Here is a 22,173-nt window from a genome sequence, read left to right as displayed (position 1 = left end):
CCCCGAAAAATATACTTGAATAACAACATGCAACATGACCCCACAGACAGACTTACACAAACATTTTTAACTGTGTGTCTGAGCATTAGAGACAGTTACTGCGACCTTTTGCCCAGAGTGGAACAATAACGTTTGTATCTTGGAAACAGAGAGCGCTGTCAGCTGACTGCCTGCCTCTCAGTCTCTCTCAGCAAATGCAAATGATGGAAGTCTAGACTCAGGAGAAAGGTACTGGCCTCAAAAACGTCAGACAACACCAGAGGCAGCCAGCACAGCAGATGAGACAAGACACTGTGAGGCAAAATTTAAAATGGTTTTTCTGCTCCATGGTGTAGGAGGCACAAATGGATGCCAACGATTCAATCTGGGCCGTGTCTGAATATGATTAAATCACGCTGAGTAACCTTTCCATCTGATTTAAATGAAATGCATTTAAAGTTGTTGACGTAAGATGCAAAATGATGAATAAAAGGTTGTTGACGGAAGTCAGTGGCATTAAAACATAATGTGCCGTGTCCTCAAACACCACAAGATACTAGAAACAGCAAATATGCAAGACCATGTAACAGCCCGGTTTCTGCAGAGCGCTTTTGGATGTTGGGATTTTTTGAATCCTCTTGGGTGACATTTCATTATAAAAGCAGTCATGAATTTAATCTCCACAGAAAACATCAAAACACCTCACCACAGAGGCAGCAACAGCCGCTGACAACAAACACTGCAAAAAGCTTAATGCAGTGCAATTGTGGAGAACTGTAATAAACACCCAGTGGTGTTGTGGTAGCCGATGAAATGGGTGTACTACTATGTAGATGGATAGGTTACTGAGGAGGACGTGGGCATGCCATCCGATATATTCCAGTGGCTTCTTGGCTGATAGGTGGGTATACTGTAAACGACCAGAAAAATGATACGATATATTAGGATCCGATGCAATGTGATACGATACGATATGATGTGGCTTTATTGTCCTGAAATTAATTTTACGTCCTCAGACAAACACAAATTAGACATATGATTACACAAACAGCACATACACATAAAAAGCACCCCAAACATAATTTTAAATAATCTTTTTATCTTTGCACCTCTTCATTTTATTGCTCTGTAAAGCACTTTGAATTGCCCTTGTGTGTGAAATGTGCCACACAAATAAAGCTGCCTTGCCTATCCTCAGATTCAGATCTTAATTAGCAGCACACTGATTTTGGTTAAGCAGAGACTGATTTATAACTGATTTTCTCAGCCTGTTGTGTTTAAATGGAGGGACACTGAATCAGAATTTGGTTTTCTCCATTTAGAGCATGCGGGATAGCAAGTCTGAGCATGCTCCTTTTGTGGGTTGCTTGAAAGAAGTGTGCTAATAGGGGTCTACAGTCTGCGTTTGGAGGATATATCCAGGACTCAAACTCAAACTGACTCAGCAGCAACAACAGGTTAAAAAGACAAAGCTAAAGCCAAACTATAGGCTACAGATGTGTAAAAGTGAACCACCACATCACGCTGATCGCCACACAAGACAATGAATATAAAGGGAAACTTTGCTGATATTGAACCAGCTGTGTGGCATCACAGTGTGTGCAGATGAACGGTGTCTGGCTTCACCCCCGTGCTGATGCCCGCACCTGGACTTCCACCGCTGGACTGGCAGGGATCTCTGGGGGAAGCTAAGCTCCGTTCATCTGCGCACACTGCGTTGACACACAGCTGGTTCAATATCAGCAAAGTTTCAGCAGGGTCGGTCTTTGTTTCACTGTTATAATCATTAAAAATCAAAAGCAGCATGTGTATACATTCAGTAGGCTATATCTTCAGTAGCTAGCTAGCTAACCCTACACGTTTCAGGGTTTGATTTTGGTTTTGAAACAGGGAAGAAACGTATATCTTTTTCCAACCTCTCCAGGTAACGAGTATCATTAATACACGACGTGCCCCAGGCACAACATTTAGCTCCAAATCCACAAAACCAGCCTGAAAATGAAGGAAATCTGAAACGCCTGCATTGGAGTCAATGGAGCACAGCTGTGTCGTTTTCGGACCCTGGTCTGAGACGGCCCGATGCTATGTTATGGTTGGCCAGTCTGTGTCCAGCGGCGGGACTTAGCGAAGGGTTAATTGTGCTCTGCATAATGTATCTCCCAACCAGGGCTGTTTCAAGACACTCTGGGGGCCCCAGGCAAGGGGCACCTTGATATGATGAATGATGAATGATATTTCAATGGAATAAATTACTTATTGACTTATTCATACTTCAAAAACAGCATCAATAAGTGATTAACATAGGGGGGATCAAAATAAAATAATAAAATAAAAATCAACCAGCCACCCTCCTCCCCTGACAAGTAAAGAACAGTCCCTTCATAAGTTGACAAGTAAAGAACAGTCCCTTCATAAGTAAAGAACAGTCCCTTCATAAGTAAAGAACAGTCCCTGAAGTGCGGTGAGGTTTGTGAGCCGTTACCTGCCACAAAGAGTAATGTGAACGGCTCGTTTCTCCTCTGACACCTCTGTACCTGTGTGCCGCCACGGCTCGGCTGTTCAGGTATTTCTGGGCAGTCATGAAATCAACAAAGACGAAATTATTGGACCTGGAGCCGGACTTCTCCGTCACCGGTAAGCCGTTATCTTGCGCCGTATTTGACAGGAATAAGGCGTCTGTGACCCCCGTTCAACCCACAGCCCCCAGAGTGTCTTGAAACAGCCCTGAATACCTGAAATGTCACTGGATACAAACCACTGCAGCAGCATATTGAGTGCCAGGTGGACAGCGCACGCCGTTATTGGACAGCACATGGAGACTCACCCACTTGCGATTGGACTTTGAACTTATCCCACAGCAGAGGTACCGTAGTACTACGATACTCCAACAATGCTAGCGCGGATGGCAATCAATCATGCGGGACATGGTCTCAATTTGCGTGACACGTGAAAAGAGACAGAAATGCTGTGCAGTCCCGCACAATGCGAGACGTCTGGTCACCCTACGTAGCCACTCGCAAGCAGCAGCTAGTAGGGGGCCCCATTAGGGGGGATTCCAACGTGTTGTCGTTGTTGCAGTGTCTATAGGGGTTCCATCATATTGTCATTGATATGGACCAATGTCAGCCGTCTCTGGGGGCCCCCTTCCAGCTCGGGGCCCTAGGCAATTGCCTAGTTTGCCTGTCTGGTTGCAACGGCCCTGCTCCCAACAAAAACTACATCCATGTCCTCAAGAACAAAGCTCTTAATACTCAGGCATCATCAGCATAGCTTAGAGAGCTCATAGTACCTTATTATCCCACTAGAACACTGTGCTCCGAGAATACGGGCTGACAAAAGTAGAATGGGAGCCAGAACCTTGGTTACCAAGCTCCTCTCCTGTGGAACCATATTCCAGTTTTAGGTCCAGGAAGCAGACACTGTCTTGCCATCTAAGAGTAGATTTAAGATTTTCTCTTTGATAAAGCTCATAGTCAGGGCTGGCTCAGACTCTTCTTGCACCAGCCCCTAGTAAACCTGCTATTTAGGCCTCAACAGCCGGGGGGGTTCCCTTGACACACTGAGCTCCTCTCTCCTCCTCTCTCCCTCCATCTGTGTGAATTCATGTCCCACTAATGCAGGTTTCTAACTTGGCTCCTTCTGCGAAACCTGCGGGGTGCTTTCTCACCTCGAAGGTTTCTTGGATCGTGGCTGCACCTGCTGCTGTGATCCTGCTTGACAGTCACGGCAACTGTCATGATGATTAGACATATTTCCACTTTCATTACTGCTATTATCACTGCTATTATTGCAACTATTAATATTAGTCTATCATATCCACTGCAACTGTTTTCATCATTAGTCAGACTTCCATTATCATTACTGCTATTATTACTGCTACTGATAGTGCTCTATTATATCCACTGCTATAAATACTATTAGTCATATCTCTATTCTTATAACAGTTGTTAATGCTATTATTGTTGTTGCTGTGCACCTCTGTCCTCTCTCCTCTCTCTGTCTATTTTCTCTCTCTCACCAGAGAGTCTCAAGCTGTTCTGGAGGTTTCTGCCTTTTAAAAGAAAGTTTTTCTTTGCCACTATCGCACAACAGAGAAAAATAATGGGTGCTCGCTCTTGTTTGAAATTCATTCAAGAGTATGGTCTGGACCTGCTCCACATGAAACGTGTCCTGTGATAACTTTTGTTATGATTTGACAACACTGACTAGACTTCTTTCTCCTTAGAAATGACCAACCCTTCCTATTAACTCCCAAAGGAAGGCTCGAAATGTTCTCGCTGAAAAGATGTGATTACAAATGGGTATGAAAAGCTTGAAACACCAAGCTGCAGTGACTGATGACCTGTGATTTTAACACTCGTCTGTGAAGAGCAGTGGCTTTATTCCCGGCTGTGACTTATTCCTATACCCCAAGCACTAAATACATTCACGAGAGATAAACAAGGGGTGAAAGGAGGCCAAATGCAAAAAGAAAATAATGCTTATGAATGTATCCATGTAGATACAGCTAGTAAGTCGCTCTAATACAGAGCTCTCTCATTCTTAGTGCAGGATCATAATAACCAAATCAGGCGTAATGAGTTTTAGGGAAATCATGTCTGCATTTTTCTCCAAATTTGCTCTATCCTCTGAGAGTGGTGGGCAGCTCGGATATCCACAGCCAGACTTAATGATTTCTTCTCTATGCAAATTGACAGCAGATTATGGTAAAATTTAATAGGCTGTGCCCGGGAGTCCTTAAAGAGTCAAACTTTGGTCACAGAAACTTTACTCTTCAGGACTTTGGGGGCTTTCATAGCATTGAGCTGTACAGTAAGTGGTGTCAGCAAAAAAACTGAAATGCACAGAGGTAGAGCTTCTCATTGCAAGTGGTGGAAATTAGTTTGAAAGGAACTTGACTGGAGGCTTGTAAAGCCTAAATAATAAGAGAAAAATCTATGACCGTGCCAATGAATTGGAAGAAAACTTGGCAAGGAGGCTTGATCTAGAGTCAGTGTGTGACTTTGTGCCTCCAGCAGAGGGCAAACTAACTCCAGCTTCGGTTGAAAGGAAGACGTTGGATGACATCAAGAGCCAGTCAGAGTCTGGTCTGCTACAGTAGCACTGACAAATGAGGGAATCGCCACAGAAGGCAGCCACACATCCACATCTGACAAGACTACATGAAACATATCAAGCAAAACATGCAGAGATCTAAGTCTAGTGCAAAACTCTTAGCTTCCCTCATCCTATTTTCTTGTTCTGAAGGTTTTTTAAATATGTAGGAAAAAAAATACATCAGTGACAAGCAAGAAATCTTTAAAATAAAACTTAAAAAACTCTGCATGTGTCACTACAGCTTACAGAAACACATAAAAATAGCCTACTACAGCCTGTGATCTGGAAACATTTTTGGGGATGACATGCCCCCTAGAGGCACACAGATTTGTCACAATCCAAAACTCAGAGTAACACATGCAGGGCAACTGATTCATGCCTCAACATATTTTTGTCCCTCATTCAAACCACAATCAATGCACCCCCCTGTGTAATTCAAGTTAACTCTGGATCTTTTATGTGAGTGCTGCTCGGAAATGGCATTGAGGGAGTGCTATTGCTGGGGCATTACTGAAAGAAATATGTTATCCCTCCCTCCATGGGCTGATTTGTGATGTTTTGTTTGTGAGAGTACTGGAAGAAAAGAGAAATGAAGTCAGCTAACCTAAGTAGGTGAGACACAATCTGGCAGATGTAGTAAAAGTTGGTGAAACACATTAAGTATAGGCTGTAAGGGAAAAGGAAATAACCAGACTCTTATCAGGACAATCTAATTAGCTTGGCTTCACATGGAGAAGCTGTGGACACACACTCCATTTGGGCCACGAACTTTGCAAACAAGTCTTATCAAATGATTTGGTCTATCAGGTCTAGACTTCTAAAGGCAAATTGAAAACTCCCACTGAGAAGACATTTAATGGATTATTTCTGCCTTGATACCAGCAGATGGATTTGTTGTCTCCAAAAAGAAGCTTGATGTAAATGATCCTGCATTTCAGTAAATAATTTAAGGAAACTTAATCTGATCTGACAAAGTTTAAAATCAAGATAAAAGACGCAGGAGACAGCAACGCCTCAACATCCACGACTCTGATCGCGCTGCTGAGGGTGAGTCTACAGCTGAAGACATAACAACATCGTCTCCTTGCGCACCAGTGCGCCTTCAAAAGTACTTAAACGACGCTGTGCCAATTGGCGACGGTGGATTTTTAAGCCTGATGGATAGAAAAGAAACGCCAGCTGGATGTAAGCAAGAAGTGGAAAGAAGGAGGCTTAAAATATAAATTACCTTCTCTCCTTTGGTGGATCCCCTGCGGTAGTTTCCAGCACCTGCTGATGAGTTCATGGTCCCATATAGCAATAGTCTGCAATGCAAGAATATTCACCTGAAGCATTCAACTTTGTTCTCTCTCTCTCCCTCTCTGTCACACACACATACACACACCCTTTCTCGCCCACGTGCACGTACGCACGCACCCACAGAGCCAATAACCACGAGAATATCTGTTTTCTCTCCTTCTTGGAACCTGCGAGTTGAAACAGCCTCATATGGCGACAGTCGCTCACTGATAATTACATGCGGCTGAGCTCCAGCTATTCCAGCACCGAGCGAGATTAAACGCCACCCACCTGTAGTAATGATGTTTTAAAGTGTTGTCCAATGGTAAATCAAAGCGCTATAGGCGCAGCCTCACTGTATACGGGTTGTGCCGTGTGCGCTTTCTGCCTGCGCGCACAGCCGGTGAGACCGATGATCAGCAGAAAGTTTCCAAGTCACTACGATTTCCAGTCAGCAAGTGGAGTTTCTTTTGCAGAGGTGTTGCTTAAAATGAGCTGGTCCACGGCCAGTTCTGGCGCTCTGAGTTAGAATATGCCGTTACAAAGGAAAGGAGAAAAGGAGAAGTGGAGCCTCCGCTTTATCAGCACATTGCATATGCGTCTCAGGAGTGAGGCGCCGCTGCAATCCTCAAAGTGTCCAACGTTCAACTGTGCAGTTTGAATCCACTTAGTTGAATAGGAGTCTGTGTTGGCCGCTTCATCTGTACCTTTTTGAAATGTTCACGCCCCATCTGGTATGTCAGAACATATTGAGGATGGTTTGTGACAAGTTAAGAGCGCTTTTGTGGGGCGCGGGGGAAAAAGCAGTATCTATAGCTTCTGCTTATCTGAAGAGGTTCAAACATCTGACTCTGCTGAATGGTTTGTTTCTCTGATCCCGTTATGAGCTGGACAACAGCGGAACTCTGCGCGTCCTTTGCCCTCGGCGGCTGATTCAGGTCAGACAGAGCCAGCAATTAGAGGCTTTTAGCGGTGGGTGGTGATCAAAGGCGAAACTGTGTCACCCTGTGGTCCCACAGCGGTTAATATTTTTCCATAGGTCTAATGAGCAAGGGATGCAAAAGAGTTCATTACTGAGCGTAAAGTGTGAATTTAGTGAAACCACAGGGAGCTAAGTGGCGGCGCACTCTGCAAATACTAATGATCCTGGGCTGGGGAGTTTTCTCCAACTTCAGCTGCAGCTAATTAGAGGGAACAAAGGACAGACTTTTCTTTTGTTAACAAGAATAATATGATTGATATCTATTTAAGGATATCAGTGAGGGAATGGCTGTGTTTTTCCACTTCTATCATCTGTCTTTCCTTCTGCAGACTTCTGATGTTGCCATCACAAATCACCAGTCACTCTGAAGTACATGACTGATTACAGTCAGTGGCCAGTAAAGGCAGCCTTTATACTGCTCTCTGTGGAGAGGTGAGGAACTCAGAAGGTGCTGTAACCCCACAACTTTCTTTCTTGCTGTTATTTTTTGCCGCATTGCACTGGTGTTGGGCCATAAATAATTGAACAGTAGAAGTAGGCCTATTATACCCAAAGAAACGCAGTTTAGGTATGACAATTCCCAACTGGGCTGCGTTGGCAAAATAGTAACAGGGCAACACGAAACATCTCCTCTCCTTTAAGGTAGATTATAAAGAAGGAACATCAAAGCCAGGCACAAATTGTGCTCTTTGTTGAACATTTATAGTGTGGAGCAAAGCAGTAATTATAATATGTTAAAAAAATATCCCTCCAATATAGACTATTGATAAAAAATACATTTATGTAATAATACTTCCGGTTCCCCTGTTTCAAAGTCAATGGTTTATAGATGTCTGAAATAAGGTCTATGGTTCACACAAGCTTAAGAGACTTTCAGGTTTTGTTCTATGACATAAAATCCATCGGTAAATACCCCACAAACTAAATTTTGAAGCTTTTATGTGTCGTAAAAAAGGCGTTTGCTAACAAGTGGCTAAATGAGACTACATAACGTCATCAAGCCGACCACGCCTTCACAGCCTCGTTGTGATGGTGACGTTGAAATCCTGCGACCGTGGTGCAGTTCTTTTGTAGCGTAACGTAACGTTATCTTTTTACCTCTGGCAACTACGTTTACCCTCAAAAAGTCATGAAAGTTATCATAAAACTTTGTTGACCACAGAGTTTATTTTCTGCAATAATCCAACATCCATTGGAAAAGTTGTGTTGCAACCTGGGCAACACAAGCGGCAACCTTGGAGACTAAAAAAAGAAGCCAACATGGAAGACTGCAGTTCCTTGAATGGCCACTTGAGGCTGGCTCCAGAAGCTGGTCAGAGACCCCGTGTCCTCAAAGACCTGTTGTACTCGTTTGTGGATGCTTTTTTGACCCATCTAGTGGCCCTGGTGGAGCACTGAGAAGACAATCAAACTTGACTATCTAGAGAAGTAAAAGTCGTACCAAGGTTTCCGTTGATGAACATGCCAAAGGATCATTTGCACAATAAACTAATCCATGTAAAAACAAGATGTCAGCCATCTCTGCCAAGTCAGTCTGCAGCCGATCCCAACACGAAAGTGGACAAGGTCCAAAACCTGATCACATTTTATGATTGAAACTTGTTTATGATTGATAATGTTCATAGTTTGATATGGCAACAGATTTTAGCAACAGTAACAAGCTAAGATGCTGTTAATTAGGAAGTACTCGTTTGAGGACATGGGGACTTAATTATCATGACAGTGTTTAGTTTTTTATACTTATTGGGAACTACTGATCTGAAATAAGTAGAAGAAATTAAAAATGCATACCAAACAAAAGTTCGGATCTCAGGAGGATAGACCAAGCATGTGCAAAGTCCAGCCTGGGGGTCAAAATACACTATATGTGGCCCACCTCAAAGTACTGGTTAAACAAGCAAGATCCCTTTGCATTTTTTTTCTGTTCAACTCATGATGGCAGGACTATTATTGAGTTTTTTTGTAACTCAACCGTTTACATTTTATTAAGGCTTAAAGTTGTGCATAATCAAGGGCAGGCTGCTTCGAGTGACAGGCTGCCTGCTGATAGTGTCCTCTGCTTCTCAGTCAGATCCGGGCAGAGGTAGAGTGGGTCGTCCACTAATGGGAAGATCAGTGGTTCGATCCCCGGCTCCTCGAAATGTCGAAGTATCTTTGGGCAAGTTAGTGAAACCCCAAACTGATGGCTGTTTCATCTTTGTGTGAGTGCATATGAATGGTTACTGAGCAGCAGGTGGCACCGTGTATGGTAGCCTCGGTGACAAGTGTGTGATTGTGTGTGTGAACGGATGAATGTGACATGTAGTGTAAGTGTTTTGAGTGGTCGGAAGAGTAGAAAAGTGCAGGTCCAACCCTCGCTCCTCCACAGTACCAACAAAATGGTCACTTCTGGCTCCAAAACACAAACATGGGGACTGCCAAAGAGCCAAACTTGAGAATTCAAAGAGTCTGCAAACCAATGGCTGACGTCACGGTAGCTACGTCCGTTATTTTAATAGTCTGCGGACAATGCTAACTTTCATGTCGGCCTGCAGAAAAACATCATCCTTGCAGCATTACTGTTAACGGTTCTAGTGTTAAGGTGTATGCAGTTCTGCACGTGGTTTGTCCAAGTGGTGTTGCCGTACAGCAGAACACAGCTCAAGGGCGTATTCAGCTAATGTTAATGTCTATTGTTATGTTAAATTTGTCAGACAGCCCATATGTGTCAATCATTTATGTTGAGTTGAATACTGTTTAGCTGTGCTTGCTTATGAGAAATGATGTAATATGGCAGCAAATAAGTTTTTAAACTTTGAATTGTTTTTCTTTGGTAACACCCTCGGACCCCCCCAGCAGATCTGGCCCTCCACAATGTTGACTCCTTTCTACAGTCTTAGTGTGGAGACAGTTGTAAGTTCCAAATCCCATTTGCGAAATAATTTTAACTCACATTTTATGCAAAAATAATTCAAATTTTATAGCAACGTCTGTTTTGTTTGAATGTGAAAGCCGTGCCAAAGTCATTCTCGTTTGCTGTGCCTGTGCATCACCTTCAGGCGAAACTTGCTTTCTCCCATTTTGTAACTTCAAAAAGGACACTTCATGGTGGTTTTGTAACATGCCTTTGTGTTTTCCAGAGAAGCAGTCATGCATGAGACAGGAGAAAGTACAAAGTATAGTGTGTGTGTGTGTGTGTGTGTGTGTATGACAGAGGGCTGAGCAGCATGGAGGCATCCTCCATCACAAAGCCATCATTTACAGATCAGCACCATGGACAGCAGCCAGGCAGCTCTGTGGTGGTGTTAATGGAAGAACAGGCAAGGGGCTCTAAAGCCACAGGAGACCAATTACAGTTGTTATACTGTTGTGGAAATGCTCAAGTGGAGAAGAGGTTTTAGGCCAGGAAGTGACTTACACTGAACCCAAATGAATTGGAAATCATCCAGATGAAATATAGCGTGGGAGGATGTATGAGGGAAATCTGCATAACAAATACGTTTGAAGATGCTCCTCTCGTTTTGTCTTCCTCTGTGTTTATGACCCTGCTTTGTAGTTTCATCACAACATTAGGTATAAATGAAGCACAGGGGACAGCTTTGAGAGGAACTTTACCAAGGTCTGATCTCACTGTAGTAATCTACAGTCATGAAATGTTCAGAAACTAGTCTTTGTTTCCACAGTTTCTCTGGAAAACATGGCCAAGAGATATATGGCCGAACTGTTTCCCATAAGAAGACTTTATTCATAATTAATGTTCCCTCTGTTTCCTGTGCCGTCATGTCAGCTGAATTGATTATCTGTACTGAATTTCATCTTTATAGCAAGAAATCAGCTGACCAATGCAAAGTATCAGTGTTCCCAAGATCCTGTTATCACATTACTGTCTGATGGTATGTGAGAGTGCTGTGAATCCTGTGCCGCATTCCCAGATCTTGTTTCAGTCCCTGTGGCCTATTATCACTTTATTTAGATGAAGCTTAATACACTGGGGACATTTAAAAAAGACATACAGTGCAGCAGTGCAATTGCTTTTGTATCTCCTTTAAAAAGTTCCAAATTTTAAAGTCTTTGATTTGATTTAACATGATTTTGGGATTTCAGCCTTTGAAGCATCCAGAGTTCCTACAGTTTTAATACTGACAAGGCGAAACCCCCAAATGTCTGCTAAAGGGAGTATATTTCGAAATGGGCTTCATGGATTTGCATATGACTTATTTATTCCATCAGTGAAACAGCAATCTCGACGCAGAATAAATCATAGACTTCTTGCTGGAAATCCAATTTTTCTCCCAGTTGGCCTTCCCCTTTCCTCATTAGAATATCAACAAAGTTGACCACATGGGCTGCGGGGCGATAAATAAATCTGTGTTCTGAGCACCACTGATTTAATGGACCCGCGGATCTCAGGGGTTGCAAGTGTACGTTTTGGGCACCACTGGCGGCATGTGGAAAGCCAGGCCCTGTAGTGATAATGACCTGGATGACCAGGGGAAGCAGCACTATCAGCTTAAAAACCTCCTCCACTTAATGATGTGTGGGCTGCTGAAGGGCTGACATGAGGTTGGAGTGACACAAGACTGCATACAGACAGCATCAGCGGTACCCCTGCCCTTGACATTCATTTACACTCCTCCACTTTGCCTGGAATTACTTAACACAGTTGCCGGCAGGAACATGGGTCACATGACGCCTCTAAAATGCATTAGTAGTGCCTGACTTGGTGAGGAGCACTTTAGAGGGCGAGCCACTTTCCAAAAACCTACTAGTAACAAAGTAGAACAATTGCGAAGCCAAAAGAGCTATATTACTGTAAAAGTTCAGGCTGCAACTATTTAAATGTGCATTATCCACATAAAAACCTACAGCAATGAGCAATAAGAACATAAATGAATTACATTAAAGTATAAGACTGGTTTTGATCTTTTTGTGGGATTTTATTGACCGATATTTATCCTTTAAATGTACAGTGTGTAGGGTTTAGAGGCATCTGTTGGCAGAAGTGATGTATAATATTCATAACTATGTTTTCATTAGTTTATAATCATCTGAAAATAAGAATCATTGTGTTTTCGTTACCTTAGAATGAGCCATGTAAATGTACGTACTGTTACATCTCTCACTGACAGCTGAACCATAGTTGGCACGCTGGCTTATTAACATCAATTTTAGCTTGGCCCATTATTAGCTGGTAACTAGCTTCTAGCAGTCCGGACCACTTCGCAGAAGGAAGGATGGCGAGACGTTCGGGTACCGTTCTCTAACAAGACTTTATTGCAGTTTTCACCACAAAACAATAACCACGGCCTTCCCCCAAGGTTAAGATGTTGCCCTGAGCTTATCGAGACTCTTAATTCTACCTCTGTCATCACTCTTTGCCGCCTGCCGTCTTCATCATGACAGCCGCAGAGAGCAGCTTCCCTCCATCTACAAACTTAAATACACATCACACCCTCACAGGCTACCCACAAGGCCACTGCACTTAAAGGGGAAAATACAAAGCAGGTCTTCTTCCATGGAGTCTGCCATGTTGTTGTTACAGTTAGTAGCCTAGGATGGATAAATCAAACACTGGCTCTAGATGGTGCTTGGGCAGTGACTTGCAGCATCAAAAACCAGCGATAAAAAGGCATCCTTTAACGTTGGCATGATACGCAGCTGCTTGCTTTTATATTTAAATTGTCCTGATCAATGAAATATGGTCCAACAACTAACTCTGTGAGCAACAGTGGCGATTGCTCTAAGACTGCAAGGGAAGCCCAGCTTCCCCTAAAATGTCAAAAAATTAGTGGTCAAATATGTACTGTTGTGATTACATTTCATTGACTAAATATGCGCTAGAACGCGTTCAACTTTTGTTCAGAATCAGCTAGGGCCTACTTATCACGGGTCACTGATGCGACTTTCTTCTCATTCATTCCCATAGCGTCACAGTGCATCTAACAGTGTGGAAGCTCAGCATCCAAAGACTTCAATGGGGAAGCATAGAGTGGATTGTTCCACTGCAGCGAAACTAGACAGTCATTGGATAAATGCTCGGTTTTGTCCCGCCCATTGGACACTCGGCGTCTCTGGGGGTCTATGGGGCAGTGGGCTGGCCTCGGCTGGCCTGGACGCTGGGCTTCTGCATGATGATTGGATGATCTGTCTGAGGCTGAATCCCTTTTTGATTGACAGCGAAATGAGCGAATCAGCGATCTTCAAATATAAACCACCACCAGAGCATTTTTCAAGTTTCATTCCGTTGTTCCGAGTTGATCTGTAGACTTTTCCAATCCTCTTAGGGACTTTTTCTTTGTTAAAAACGACTAGTGACAAATCTAGCATCTTTTGGTGTTATTGGAGACTGTACTCGTGTTTGGAGACTCTGACTTCTGTCGCTCTGCAGTTACTGTCCCCAACGAGCAGCAGGTGCTGCTGTGAGCACCTCCACCGTCCCAAAGCACTCACAGGCGGTCACACTAGCCTCGCACAGCAGCCCCAGAGGGTAGAATTTACGTATAAATAAACGGACACATTTTATGATGTAGGCCGAAATTGAGCTTCCCCTCCTTGAAAGACCAGCAGCCGCCACTGGTGAGCGAGTACAAAGACTATGTAAGTTCAGTGTTAAAAGAGATGAAATATAGGGTGTAATCATCTGTATCAAAGCTTTATAGAATTACTCTGCAAGTGAAAAGGACGCAGGCCAAAATGTGTCCTGAGACAGACGAGGTAAAGCTTGTTTTTAGCCTCGCCGATTGCCAGAAATGGAGCAACGCCTGCGAGCTAGTTCAGGCGGTCAACTCGAGCTGCACCAATTCATACACACATGTCATACCTCACTCTGCATGTCATCTACAAAACACACCCTCCCAATTTGGCAGTCTATTCAAGCTGCAAAATCTTCCCAGCTCTCCCTTTGCCCTGCTGTCCTGCATCAGGACAATCTCTCACACCGTCATCCTCAACAGATTATCTTCCATTGGCATCACTCACACCCCCCTAGACTGGTTCCATTCATATCTCTCAGGCCCCACTCAGTTCATCCAACTAAAGTCCTTCAGATCCCAGCCCTCCCCTGTCACTTCAGGTGTGCCCCAGGGCTCTGTCCTGGGGCCCCTCCTCTTCATCACTTACCTCCTTCCCCTTGGCAATATCTTCCGCAAATTCAATATCCATTTCCACTGCTTCGCGGATAACACCCAGCTCTACCTATTCAGCAAACCAACTTCCACCCTCCCACCCTCCTCCCTCACTACCTGCTTATCTGAAATAAAATCCTGGTTCACCTCAAACTTCCTAAACCTAAACAGCGATAAAACCGAAATCCTCCTCATCAGAACTAAATCTACATTATCCAAAGCTGACAGTTTTTCCCTCATAATCGACAGTTCCTCAGTTTCCCCCTCCCCTCAGGTTAAGAGTCTGGGTGTCATCCTCGACAGCTCTTTATCATTTCATTCTCACATCAATAATATTACCCAGTCTGCATACTTCCATCTACGCAACATAAATCGTCTCCGCCCCTCCCTCAGCCCCCACACCACTTCGATCCTTGTTCACAGCCTCATCACTTCCCGCATTGATTACTGTAACTCTCTCCTCTTCGGTCTCCCTCAAAAAACCCTCCATAAGCTTCAAATGGTCCAGAATTCAGCCGCTCGCATCATCACCAAAACCCCTTCATTTCACCACATTACCCCCATCCTACAGCATCTCCACTGGCTCCCGTTTAAACACAGAATAGATTACAAAATCCTTCTGTATACCTTCAAGGCCATCCATAACCTCGCCCCTCCTTATTTGTCATATCTCCTCCACATTGCCACCTCCTCCCGCTTCCTCAGATCTTCCTCCTCCATCCACCTCTCTGTGCCCTCTACCCGCCTCAGTACTCTGTAACTCACTCCCACCGGACATCCGTAACATCGACTCTTTTCCACTGTTCAAATCTAGACTCAAAACCCACCTGTTCAAGATATCACACTCTCTGTAGTCGCATTGTTACATTTCATTCTGTGTAGCTTTTATCTGTTTTTTATTGTTTTGTTTTATTGCTGTACAGTGTCCTTGAGTGTTCTGAAAGCTGCTTATAAATAAAATGTATTATTATTATTATTATTATCAGTACTGCTGCTTGTTCTTTCTGCCCCACCCCTGCCCCAGCATCCACCTGCAGGCTCTGGCTAAGGGGGGGATATTAATCATCACTCCCCAATATCTAATGTAAACATATCTACAGGGAGCGGTGAAGCCGGAGTCTAGACGTCAAACTCGAACTATGTTCTGCTGTCAAAACTTGATTTTAGCCCACCAGAGTACCAGAACTGCCTTTCACTGTGTGATTTGCTACTGTATCGGCAGGTTAAGAGGAGTCAGCAGTCAATGGCGGTATTAAACAGTTAATAAAATAGCTTCTTTTTAAAAAAAAAAACTGAATCACCGTCCTTGAGCATACAGTCATAAATGTGCAAAAAAATCCATTAGGCTAATTGGTCCAGTAGCATGTGAGATTAGATACGGATTGACAGAACCTTCGTGCTTATACCCGGCAGAGATAGTAAGAAACATGAGTCACTGAAACAATGTGTTCCATAATCTAACCATATCCCTAACCATTACGACTAGCCCCACCCCTTACCCTAAATGTAATTCTAACCCTGACCCTAAAACCAAGTCTTAACCCTCAAATAAATTTTTCTCCACCAAAAAACTGAAAGCCTTGTTACAAGTCCAGGTACTTACGAATGCAATTGTTTTATCTGAGCTGGTTTTAGCCTCTTCCTTGTGTGTTTGATGATTGTGTTTTCCTGTCTGCTGTGTTTTTATTTCTTTTCAAACTGTACCTGGTGTGCTGTCTTGGCCAGATCTCCCTCAGAAAAAAGATTTCTATCTCCAAGGACTTCCTGGTTACATAAAGGTTTAACAAAAACAGCCAAAACTGTCCTCACTTTGCAAAACTATCCTCACTCCCAAGGTGGCAAATTCATTATTGGTCCTCACAAACATATACAAACAAGAGCAGACACACTCATCTACAAAGACCTACTGCACTGCATCAGCTTTCAGGGGCAGGTCTCAGACTTCCAGCCACATTATCTCAGGTTGTGTCGACAGCCACTTCCTATCAGATTGTCTTTCAGACAAGCAGTTCCACACAGCTCATGTTTACTGCTCCACTGACAAACATACAGTAATTACAAGTGACCCAAGCGAGGCTAAATTCTCTTACCCTACATTAAAACAGTATTTACAGACTGCATGCAGGAGGTAGTCTACACACACACATATATATATATCCGATCTGTATATTAAAATTGAATTGGGCATCTTCATCTTTCTCTGGCGCTGGGCGGATAGTGAAACCTCTTCTCATCTTCTCTAAGCTATTTGTTGCAGAGTAGATGGGAAGATGGGCTGTTGGGAGATACAAAGTGTGACTGCCTGTATTAAAATGAGTACTTCTTGTCTGTATTAGGAGTCGAGAATAAGAAACACAGCTCACACAAACGAATGTGGCTATGCAATGTGGAAGTGTTTCTGTGCCACTCGGGGGATATTAGTGATGCTCAATTGCGTGCAGTATGGCCATTTGTTGTGAGACACAGTCAAACTTTTTTATGGGGGTTTCATCCGAGCTGCCATGGGTTCCCAGCATGGTAAACATTCATCACATGGTGTGTAATATGACTACATCAATGTGAGGAATTCCCAACACAGACTCAGTGTTGTGGCTGTTTTAGAGGGATAAATCGTGCCATTAGTGGCTGTGCTGTTTCGCAATGCCACAAGGACTGTATTGGCCCAGATTAATCTACGAAATGAGCCAACAATTCAATATCTCCATGGTCTATGTGCAAAGCGTCATATTTTATTATAGAATTCGGCTACAGGAGGATGAGAGGAGACAGATAGTACACAAAATAAGCCTGTGAGAGATTCGATTTGGACACATTTGTGTGGGCTTTTGTGTTTTGCACTGAAGAGCTCAGCAAACAACATTACGCGCACACACTCTGAGTAAGTGGCTGTCATGTAAGGTACATGCAGCACAGATAAAGCGGTCCACTTTCTCATCTGAGCCACATTGCCAGTAATTTGCCGCAGCTGCAATACCTCTAAAATGCTCTCAGATGTCAAGAGGTCAAGATGTCGTACCTACATTCCAATCTGATCCGCGCAGTCGGGAAACCACCGCTCCGATACTGTTGCACCATCACATTATTCTGAGGACACCCACCATAATGCATCACCCTGGCAGCACATTAAGCCTTATATGCTTTATGAAGAGGGATTATAAAGGGAAGAGTGAGCCAAATATCTCACGTTGACAGAAATACTCTGCACACACAAAGGTCTACATATTCCTGCTCAAAAACAATTACTCATCATCAAAGCCTTTTGTCTCCGCGTGCTTTGTTTTGACAAAGAGAGGGGGTCCATTCATCACCATGAATGGAGGGAGACACTGTGAATTTTCACAGTACTGTACCTCAGCATATTCAGCCACAGTCAACGCGGCTGGATCTTTGGCTTTAAGACGGTGGTGATTTGTGGTTTATGATTTATGGTTCTTTGGGCTCGGAAAACAAACCTGTCCTGCATGTGTAAATATTTCACTGAGGAGAAAAAATAAAAGTTGGCGCTCTCTTACATTCTTCGCTGAGTTAGTTTAACAGGTCAGCACCCAACACCACATTTTCCTCCTGTTACATTACATCACACACACACACACACTTACACTTTGTATAAGCAGACAAGTTTTAAGGGTGTTCTAATACAGTGGGGGTCACAAGATAAATCTGAGAGGTCGGGGATGTTTACTGGGAAGGAAAAGTAGAAAAACACACAGAAAGTTATGCTTATTTTCTCAGACTCTTAATCTCTGCTTTGGCTTTTGTGATAATTGGATGATGTTTATTTCTTCAGGAACCCACAGTGTTTAAAATTGAGAACACACCCACAGCAAGGTGCGGACCAGTGTGAGCAGTGTGAGGGCATGTCCATCAAATTAAAACAGCACTAATCCGCAATTCACCATGCTTATCGTTTACATCTTTATCAGGGAGGTGTTGAAGGCTCTTTTCTCATGTTCAGGCCATTGATCAGTCATGTGACCTATACCTCATCGTAGATTGGATACAACATTACAACCATCTGTCATTTCAACCCATCAACATGTAGAAAAGATTACATATCCATTTTCACTACAAATCAGCAGTTTCTGTATTCCCTTTTTTCAGATTTATTTTTCAGAGGATAGTGTACTCAAATCTTGCCCGTCTTAAAGATAACCCTAGTCTGACTCACAGGAAGTAGACTGTGCATATAAGCCCGCCATTGGCCGCCCATTTCAGATGGGTGTCATGTATCAGTTCAAAGAGGACCCAAATGCAGGCTACAGGCGGGTTCAAGTTTGAACAAAAAGCGAGCTCTAATACAGCCGATAAAAAACATCCAGATAAAGCAGGTAACTGAAAGTCCAAATGAAAGCAGAACAAAAACTAAACTGAAAATCCAAAAACAAGATACCAGGCAGGATACGGAGCATGGAATGACACCAGGAATAACACAGATGAACTGACAAAGGGAAACACACAGGTATACACAGAAAACTGATCACAAGGACGAGACACAGCTGGAGTAGGAGGACATCAGCAAAAGGAGGGAAATGGAGATTGGCTAACAACAAGGGTACAGAACAGGTGTGAAGGGAAGACTCTGGGAACAGGGAAGGACTAATGAGACAGGTGTGACAGAAAACAGGCAGGAAAACACATAAAGACAGGAAGTAAAACCAGACACAACACATGAGGAGAGGATCTACAAAATAAATCAGGAAGCAGATTAAACATGAATGAATAATATCAAACAAGGAACTTAAACAAAAATCTCCAAAACAAAGTCCTTAGGATAACAGAATATAAACCCAAGATCATGACACTCCCCTTCCGCTATCTCCCGACACTGCATCCTGGGCTTAGCGCTGCCAAAGATGATTGTGATTTGTTAAAGAAATACAAACAACTCAGAACTAGGGAATGAGCAAAGCTGTTATTTTCACTGTACTGAATCACTGGTGTAGTGGCCGTCTCAACAGATCGAAGTTCCTAGGCCACTTAGTTTGTGAGGTGTCTCGGTTTTCACTCATGTTTCTGTTCCTCTTCTGGAGATCCACAATGCTCACTCACCCACTCATGAGGCAGGGAAAAAGCTGAACGAGGTTTTTTGAAAATACAAAAAAGAAACATAACGACAGGCCAAGTCCTCCCAAAATTATATATCGTACGGTCCACTTCCGACTCAATGTTCTATTTCCATATATTCTCATGTATTACCCGTTATTATACTTCCACACTGCCCTATTTTGTACAGCACAATTTTTCGTGATACCTAAATATTATATGAAATATTTGGCACTACTTCCTACTGAAAGACTTAAAGACATGACAGGGATGAAGAGTGAAAGAGGCTTGAGTGACTCAGTGACTGTCTATTATTCAGAGCTTGCGTTTGCTGTGTAGTACATTCATACAAATCAAGGCTCTTTGCTCGCATCTGACTGAGCGCTAAACTAAACAGAATAATGGATGGATTCGGTTAAGTTTGCTCCCTCAAAATATTATTTCTTTTGATTGAAATGCTTGTGAACAACACAACACTACCCAGAGCGCTTTGCTTTCCATTAGGGCGGAATTATGATGGGGTCAGCCAGACCTTTCTCCACGCTGGCACGGCACTAAAATGAAGTGTGGAGAAATTTCTGGCGTTGCAAGACAAGGATAACCCTAATTAATTTCAACGTCAGTCCAACCCTAACACATTCAAACCTTAACTAAATTTCCAATTATTCTCAGAAAATGCATGCTCTTTGAGACCAAATGTAATTTAGTAGACTACAAATAAGGCTGTAAGTCTAATTTCTCATTAAACCCTTTCTAACTTACAGCGCTCAATTTTGGAAATCCAGAATGCCTCCCCCTCTTTTGCAAAAAATGCTCTAATAAAACAATGAAAATAAAACTCTTTGAACTTGTCCTAGATTACGCAACAGTGACAAAAGGGTTGCAAGTAGACATTTTCAAGGGTCACGAGTTGAAACAGTTGGGCCAGTAAATCCCAGCTGTCTGAACAAAGATGTTTCACCTGAGTCAGTTGTCTTGGGTTTTGTATATTCCTCAGCCACAGACTGTTTACTCCCTTCACTCTCCGTGCACTATTTTTGGCCTGATAACCGCTCTGTTTGGCTGAGCATTAGAGAAGACCTTTATTGTTTTATGTCTGAGATTATATTTAACATTTCAAAGAGCCAGTGATCTGCCAAACTACAGGGCTTTTTTTCCCCTGGCTGCTTCCAGACAACATGCCTAACCTCAGCAGGAGAATCTGAGAAGCCCTATCTCTTTCTCTGTCTGTGTTACAGCTGCCCACACAGGTACCAAGCTGTCTTTACCAACACCTTGTTTACGACATCTAAATTTAACTATGTCATTCAACACATGAGGAAAATAAGGTGATAAAAACGAAACAGAAAACAGTCATTATGCTTTTTTTTTCTCAGTTGTGATCTCAGATAACTTCACCACAGAACCTTTGTCAGGTTTGTGACGCATGCAGTCTCATCGCCTGCCTCATCAAACTTTGAAGTGATCCCTTGGTAGCCAACAAAGAGAATTCTGGCAATTCCCTAATGGACCTGGACGTCATGATTTATTCAGCAGCCTCACATTCAGCCCAGCAACTGAATTTGGGATAGTTTTCACCCATTTCATGTTGGTTCACTGCATCTTTCCCTGGACTGTCAAAGACCCTGTTCTAAAATACATGATAACATGAAGGGTCTGCGCCGTGGTCCTCTGGCTGTATTTTTTGGAAGGGTTACACAAAAATCCAAAGTGACCTAATTTAGACAGCTTGTGTGTTATCCTGCTAAGTCTCTTTGACAATTCCAGTTACCTTTAAGAGTGTATGTAGATATTAATGTCAACTAAAAAGACAGATTTATGATTTATGTTTCATATAGCCAGCAAGAACGGTAAAGCTGCATCTATTCCTTTTCATAAGGTTGTCTGAGTTGGGCTGCTGACCTCAGCACCTTCTCCCTGACTAACTTTAAAAAGCTTTAGGTAACACAAACAACAAACTCAAACTAGGAAACCCACGAAATCTTCTTTCACCATGTGTGAATTTAATGCCATGTGATTTTTCTCCAACTAGATCACAGTAACAGGAAGGCTGTGATGTAGAATGGAATTTTCAACACTTGAGTAACCCAAATACTACCTGCAAACTTCATTTCCTATGAGCACATACTTAATTATTGACAGATAGACTCTTCACGCTCTTGCCCAGCTGAGAGATTTAGGACAGATGCATGCACTGCTTCAAGAAACTGGCCTATTTTGAAAGGTGGCCTGGTTCCACATGGATAGAATCCATCTAGACCCTTAAACCTGACTGTGAAGGAGAGGCAAAGCTAACAAGAGATGGCTGAAAACATAATCTAACACTCATGACCCTAATGGTCCTACAACTGTCAACTTATCAATGGAAGGTTGGGCTAATTAGCGTGCTCTGAACCCTCAGTCGAACAGTATCGGGCACTGCTGTGACCAGACACTTGGCCAGACTGAGCAACTGTATGAGAACTTTAAAAAATGCCCTCAAAATTTCTACCTTACCTCATTCGTCCTGCCTCAAAAACAGGAACGTCTCAGCAACCTACAGCAAGGACAGACAGTCGTGCTAGGGATAGCGAAGAGTCTGTGAAGGTCTGTGTGCAACCAAAGTCTTCAGAAGATTTCACTGATTGACACACCTTCAATAACAAGAGAAACTCTTTACTGAGCTTGGTCGAGTGTATAAAAAGACTATGA

General features: G+C 43.0%; 1 protein-coding gene across 1 annotated transcript in view; it reads right to left on the bottom strand.

The window, feature by feature from the left end:
* Positions 1–6,689, bottom strand: part of LOC126382873 (dipeptidyl aminopeptidase-like protein 6) — a 145,880-nt gene extending 139,191 nt beyond the window's left edge. Inside the window, exons 1-2 of the mRNA XM_050032993.1 lie at positions 6,646–6,689; positions 6,305–6,380 (exon numbers count right to left, since the gene is read on the bottom strand). Coding sequence (XP_049888950.1) covers positions 6,305–6,361 — 57 coding nt within the window. The 5' untranslated portion in view covers positions 6,362–6,380; positions 6,646–6,689. The remainder of the gene's footprint in view (positions 1–6,304; positions 6,381–6,645) is intronic.
* Positions 6,690–22,173: the final 15,484 nt, after the last annotated feature.

This window comes from Epinephelus moara, chromosome 21, assembly GCF_006386435.1.
Source record: "Epinephelus moara isolate mb chromosome 21, YSFRI_EMoa_1.0, whole genome shotgun sequence".
NCBI classification, from domain to species: Eukaryota; Metazoa; Chordata; class Actinopteri; order Perciformes; family Serranidae; genus Epinephelus; species Epinephelus moara.
Note: the sequence above shows the minus strand (reverse complement) of the source record. Positions and strands in the feature narration are given on the sequence as shown.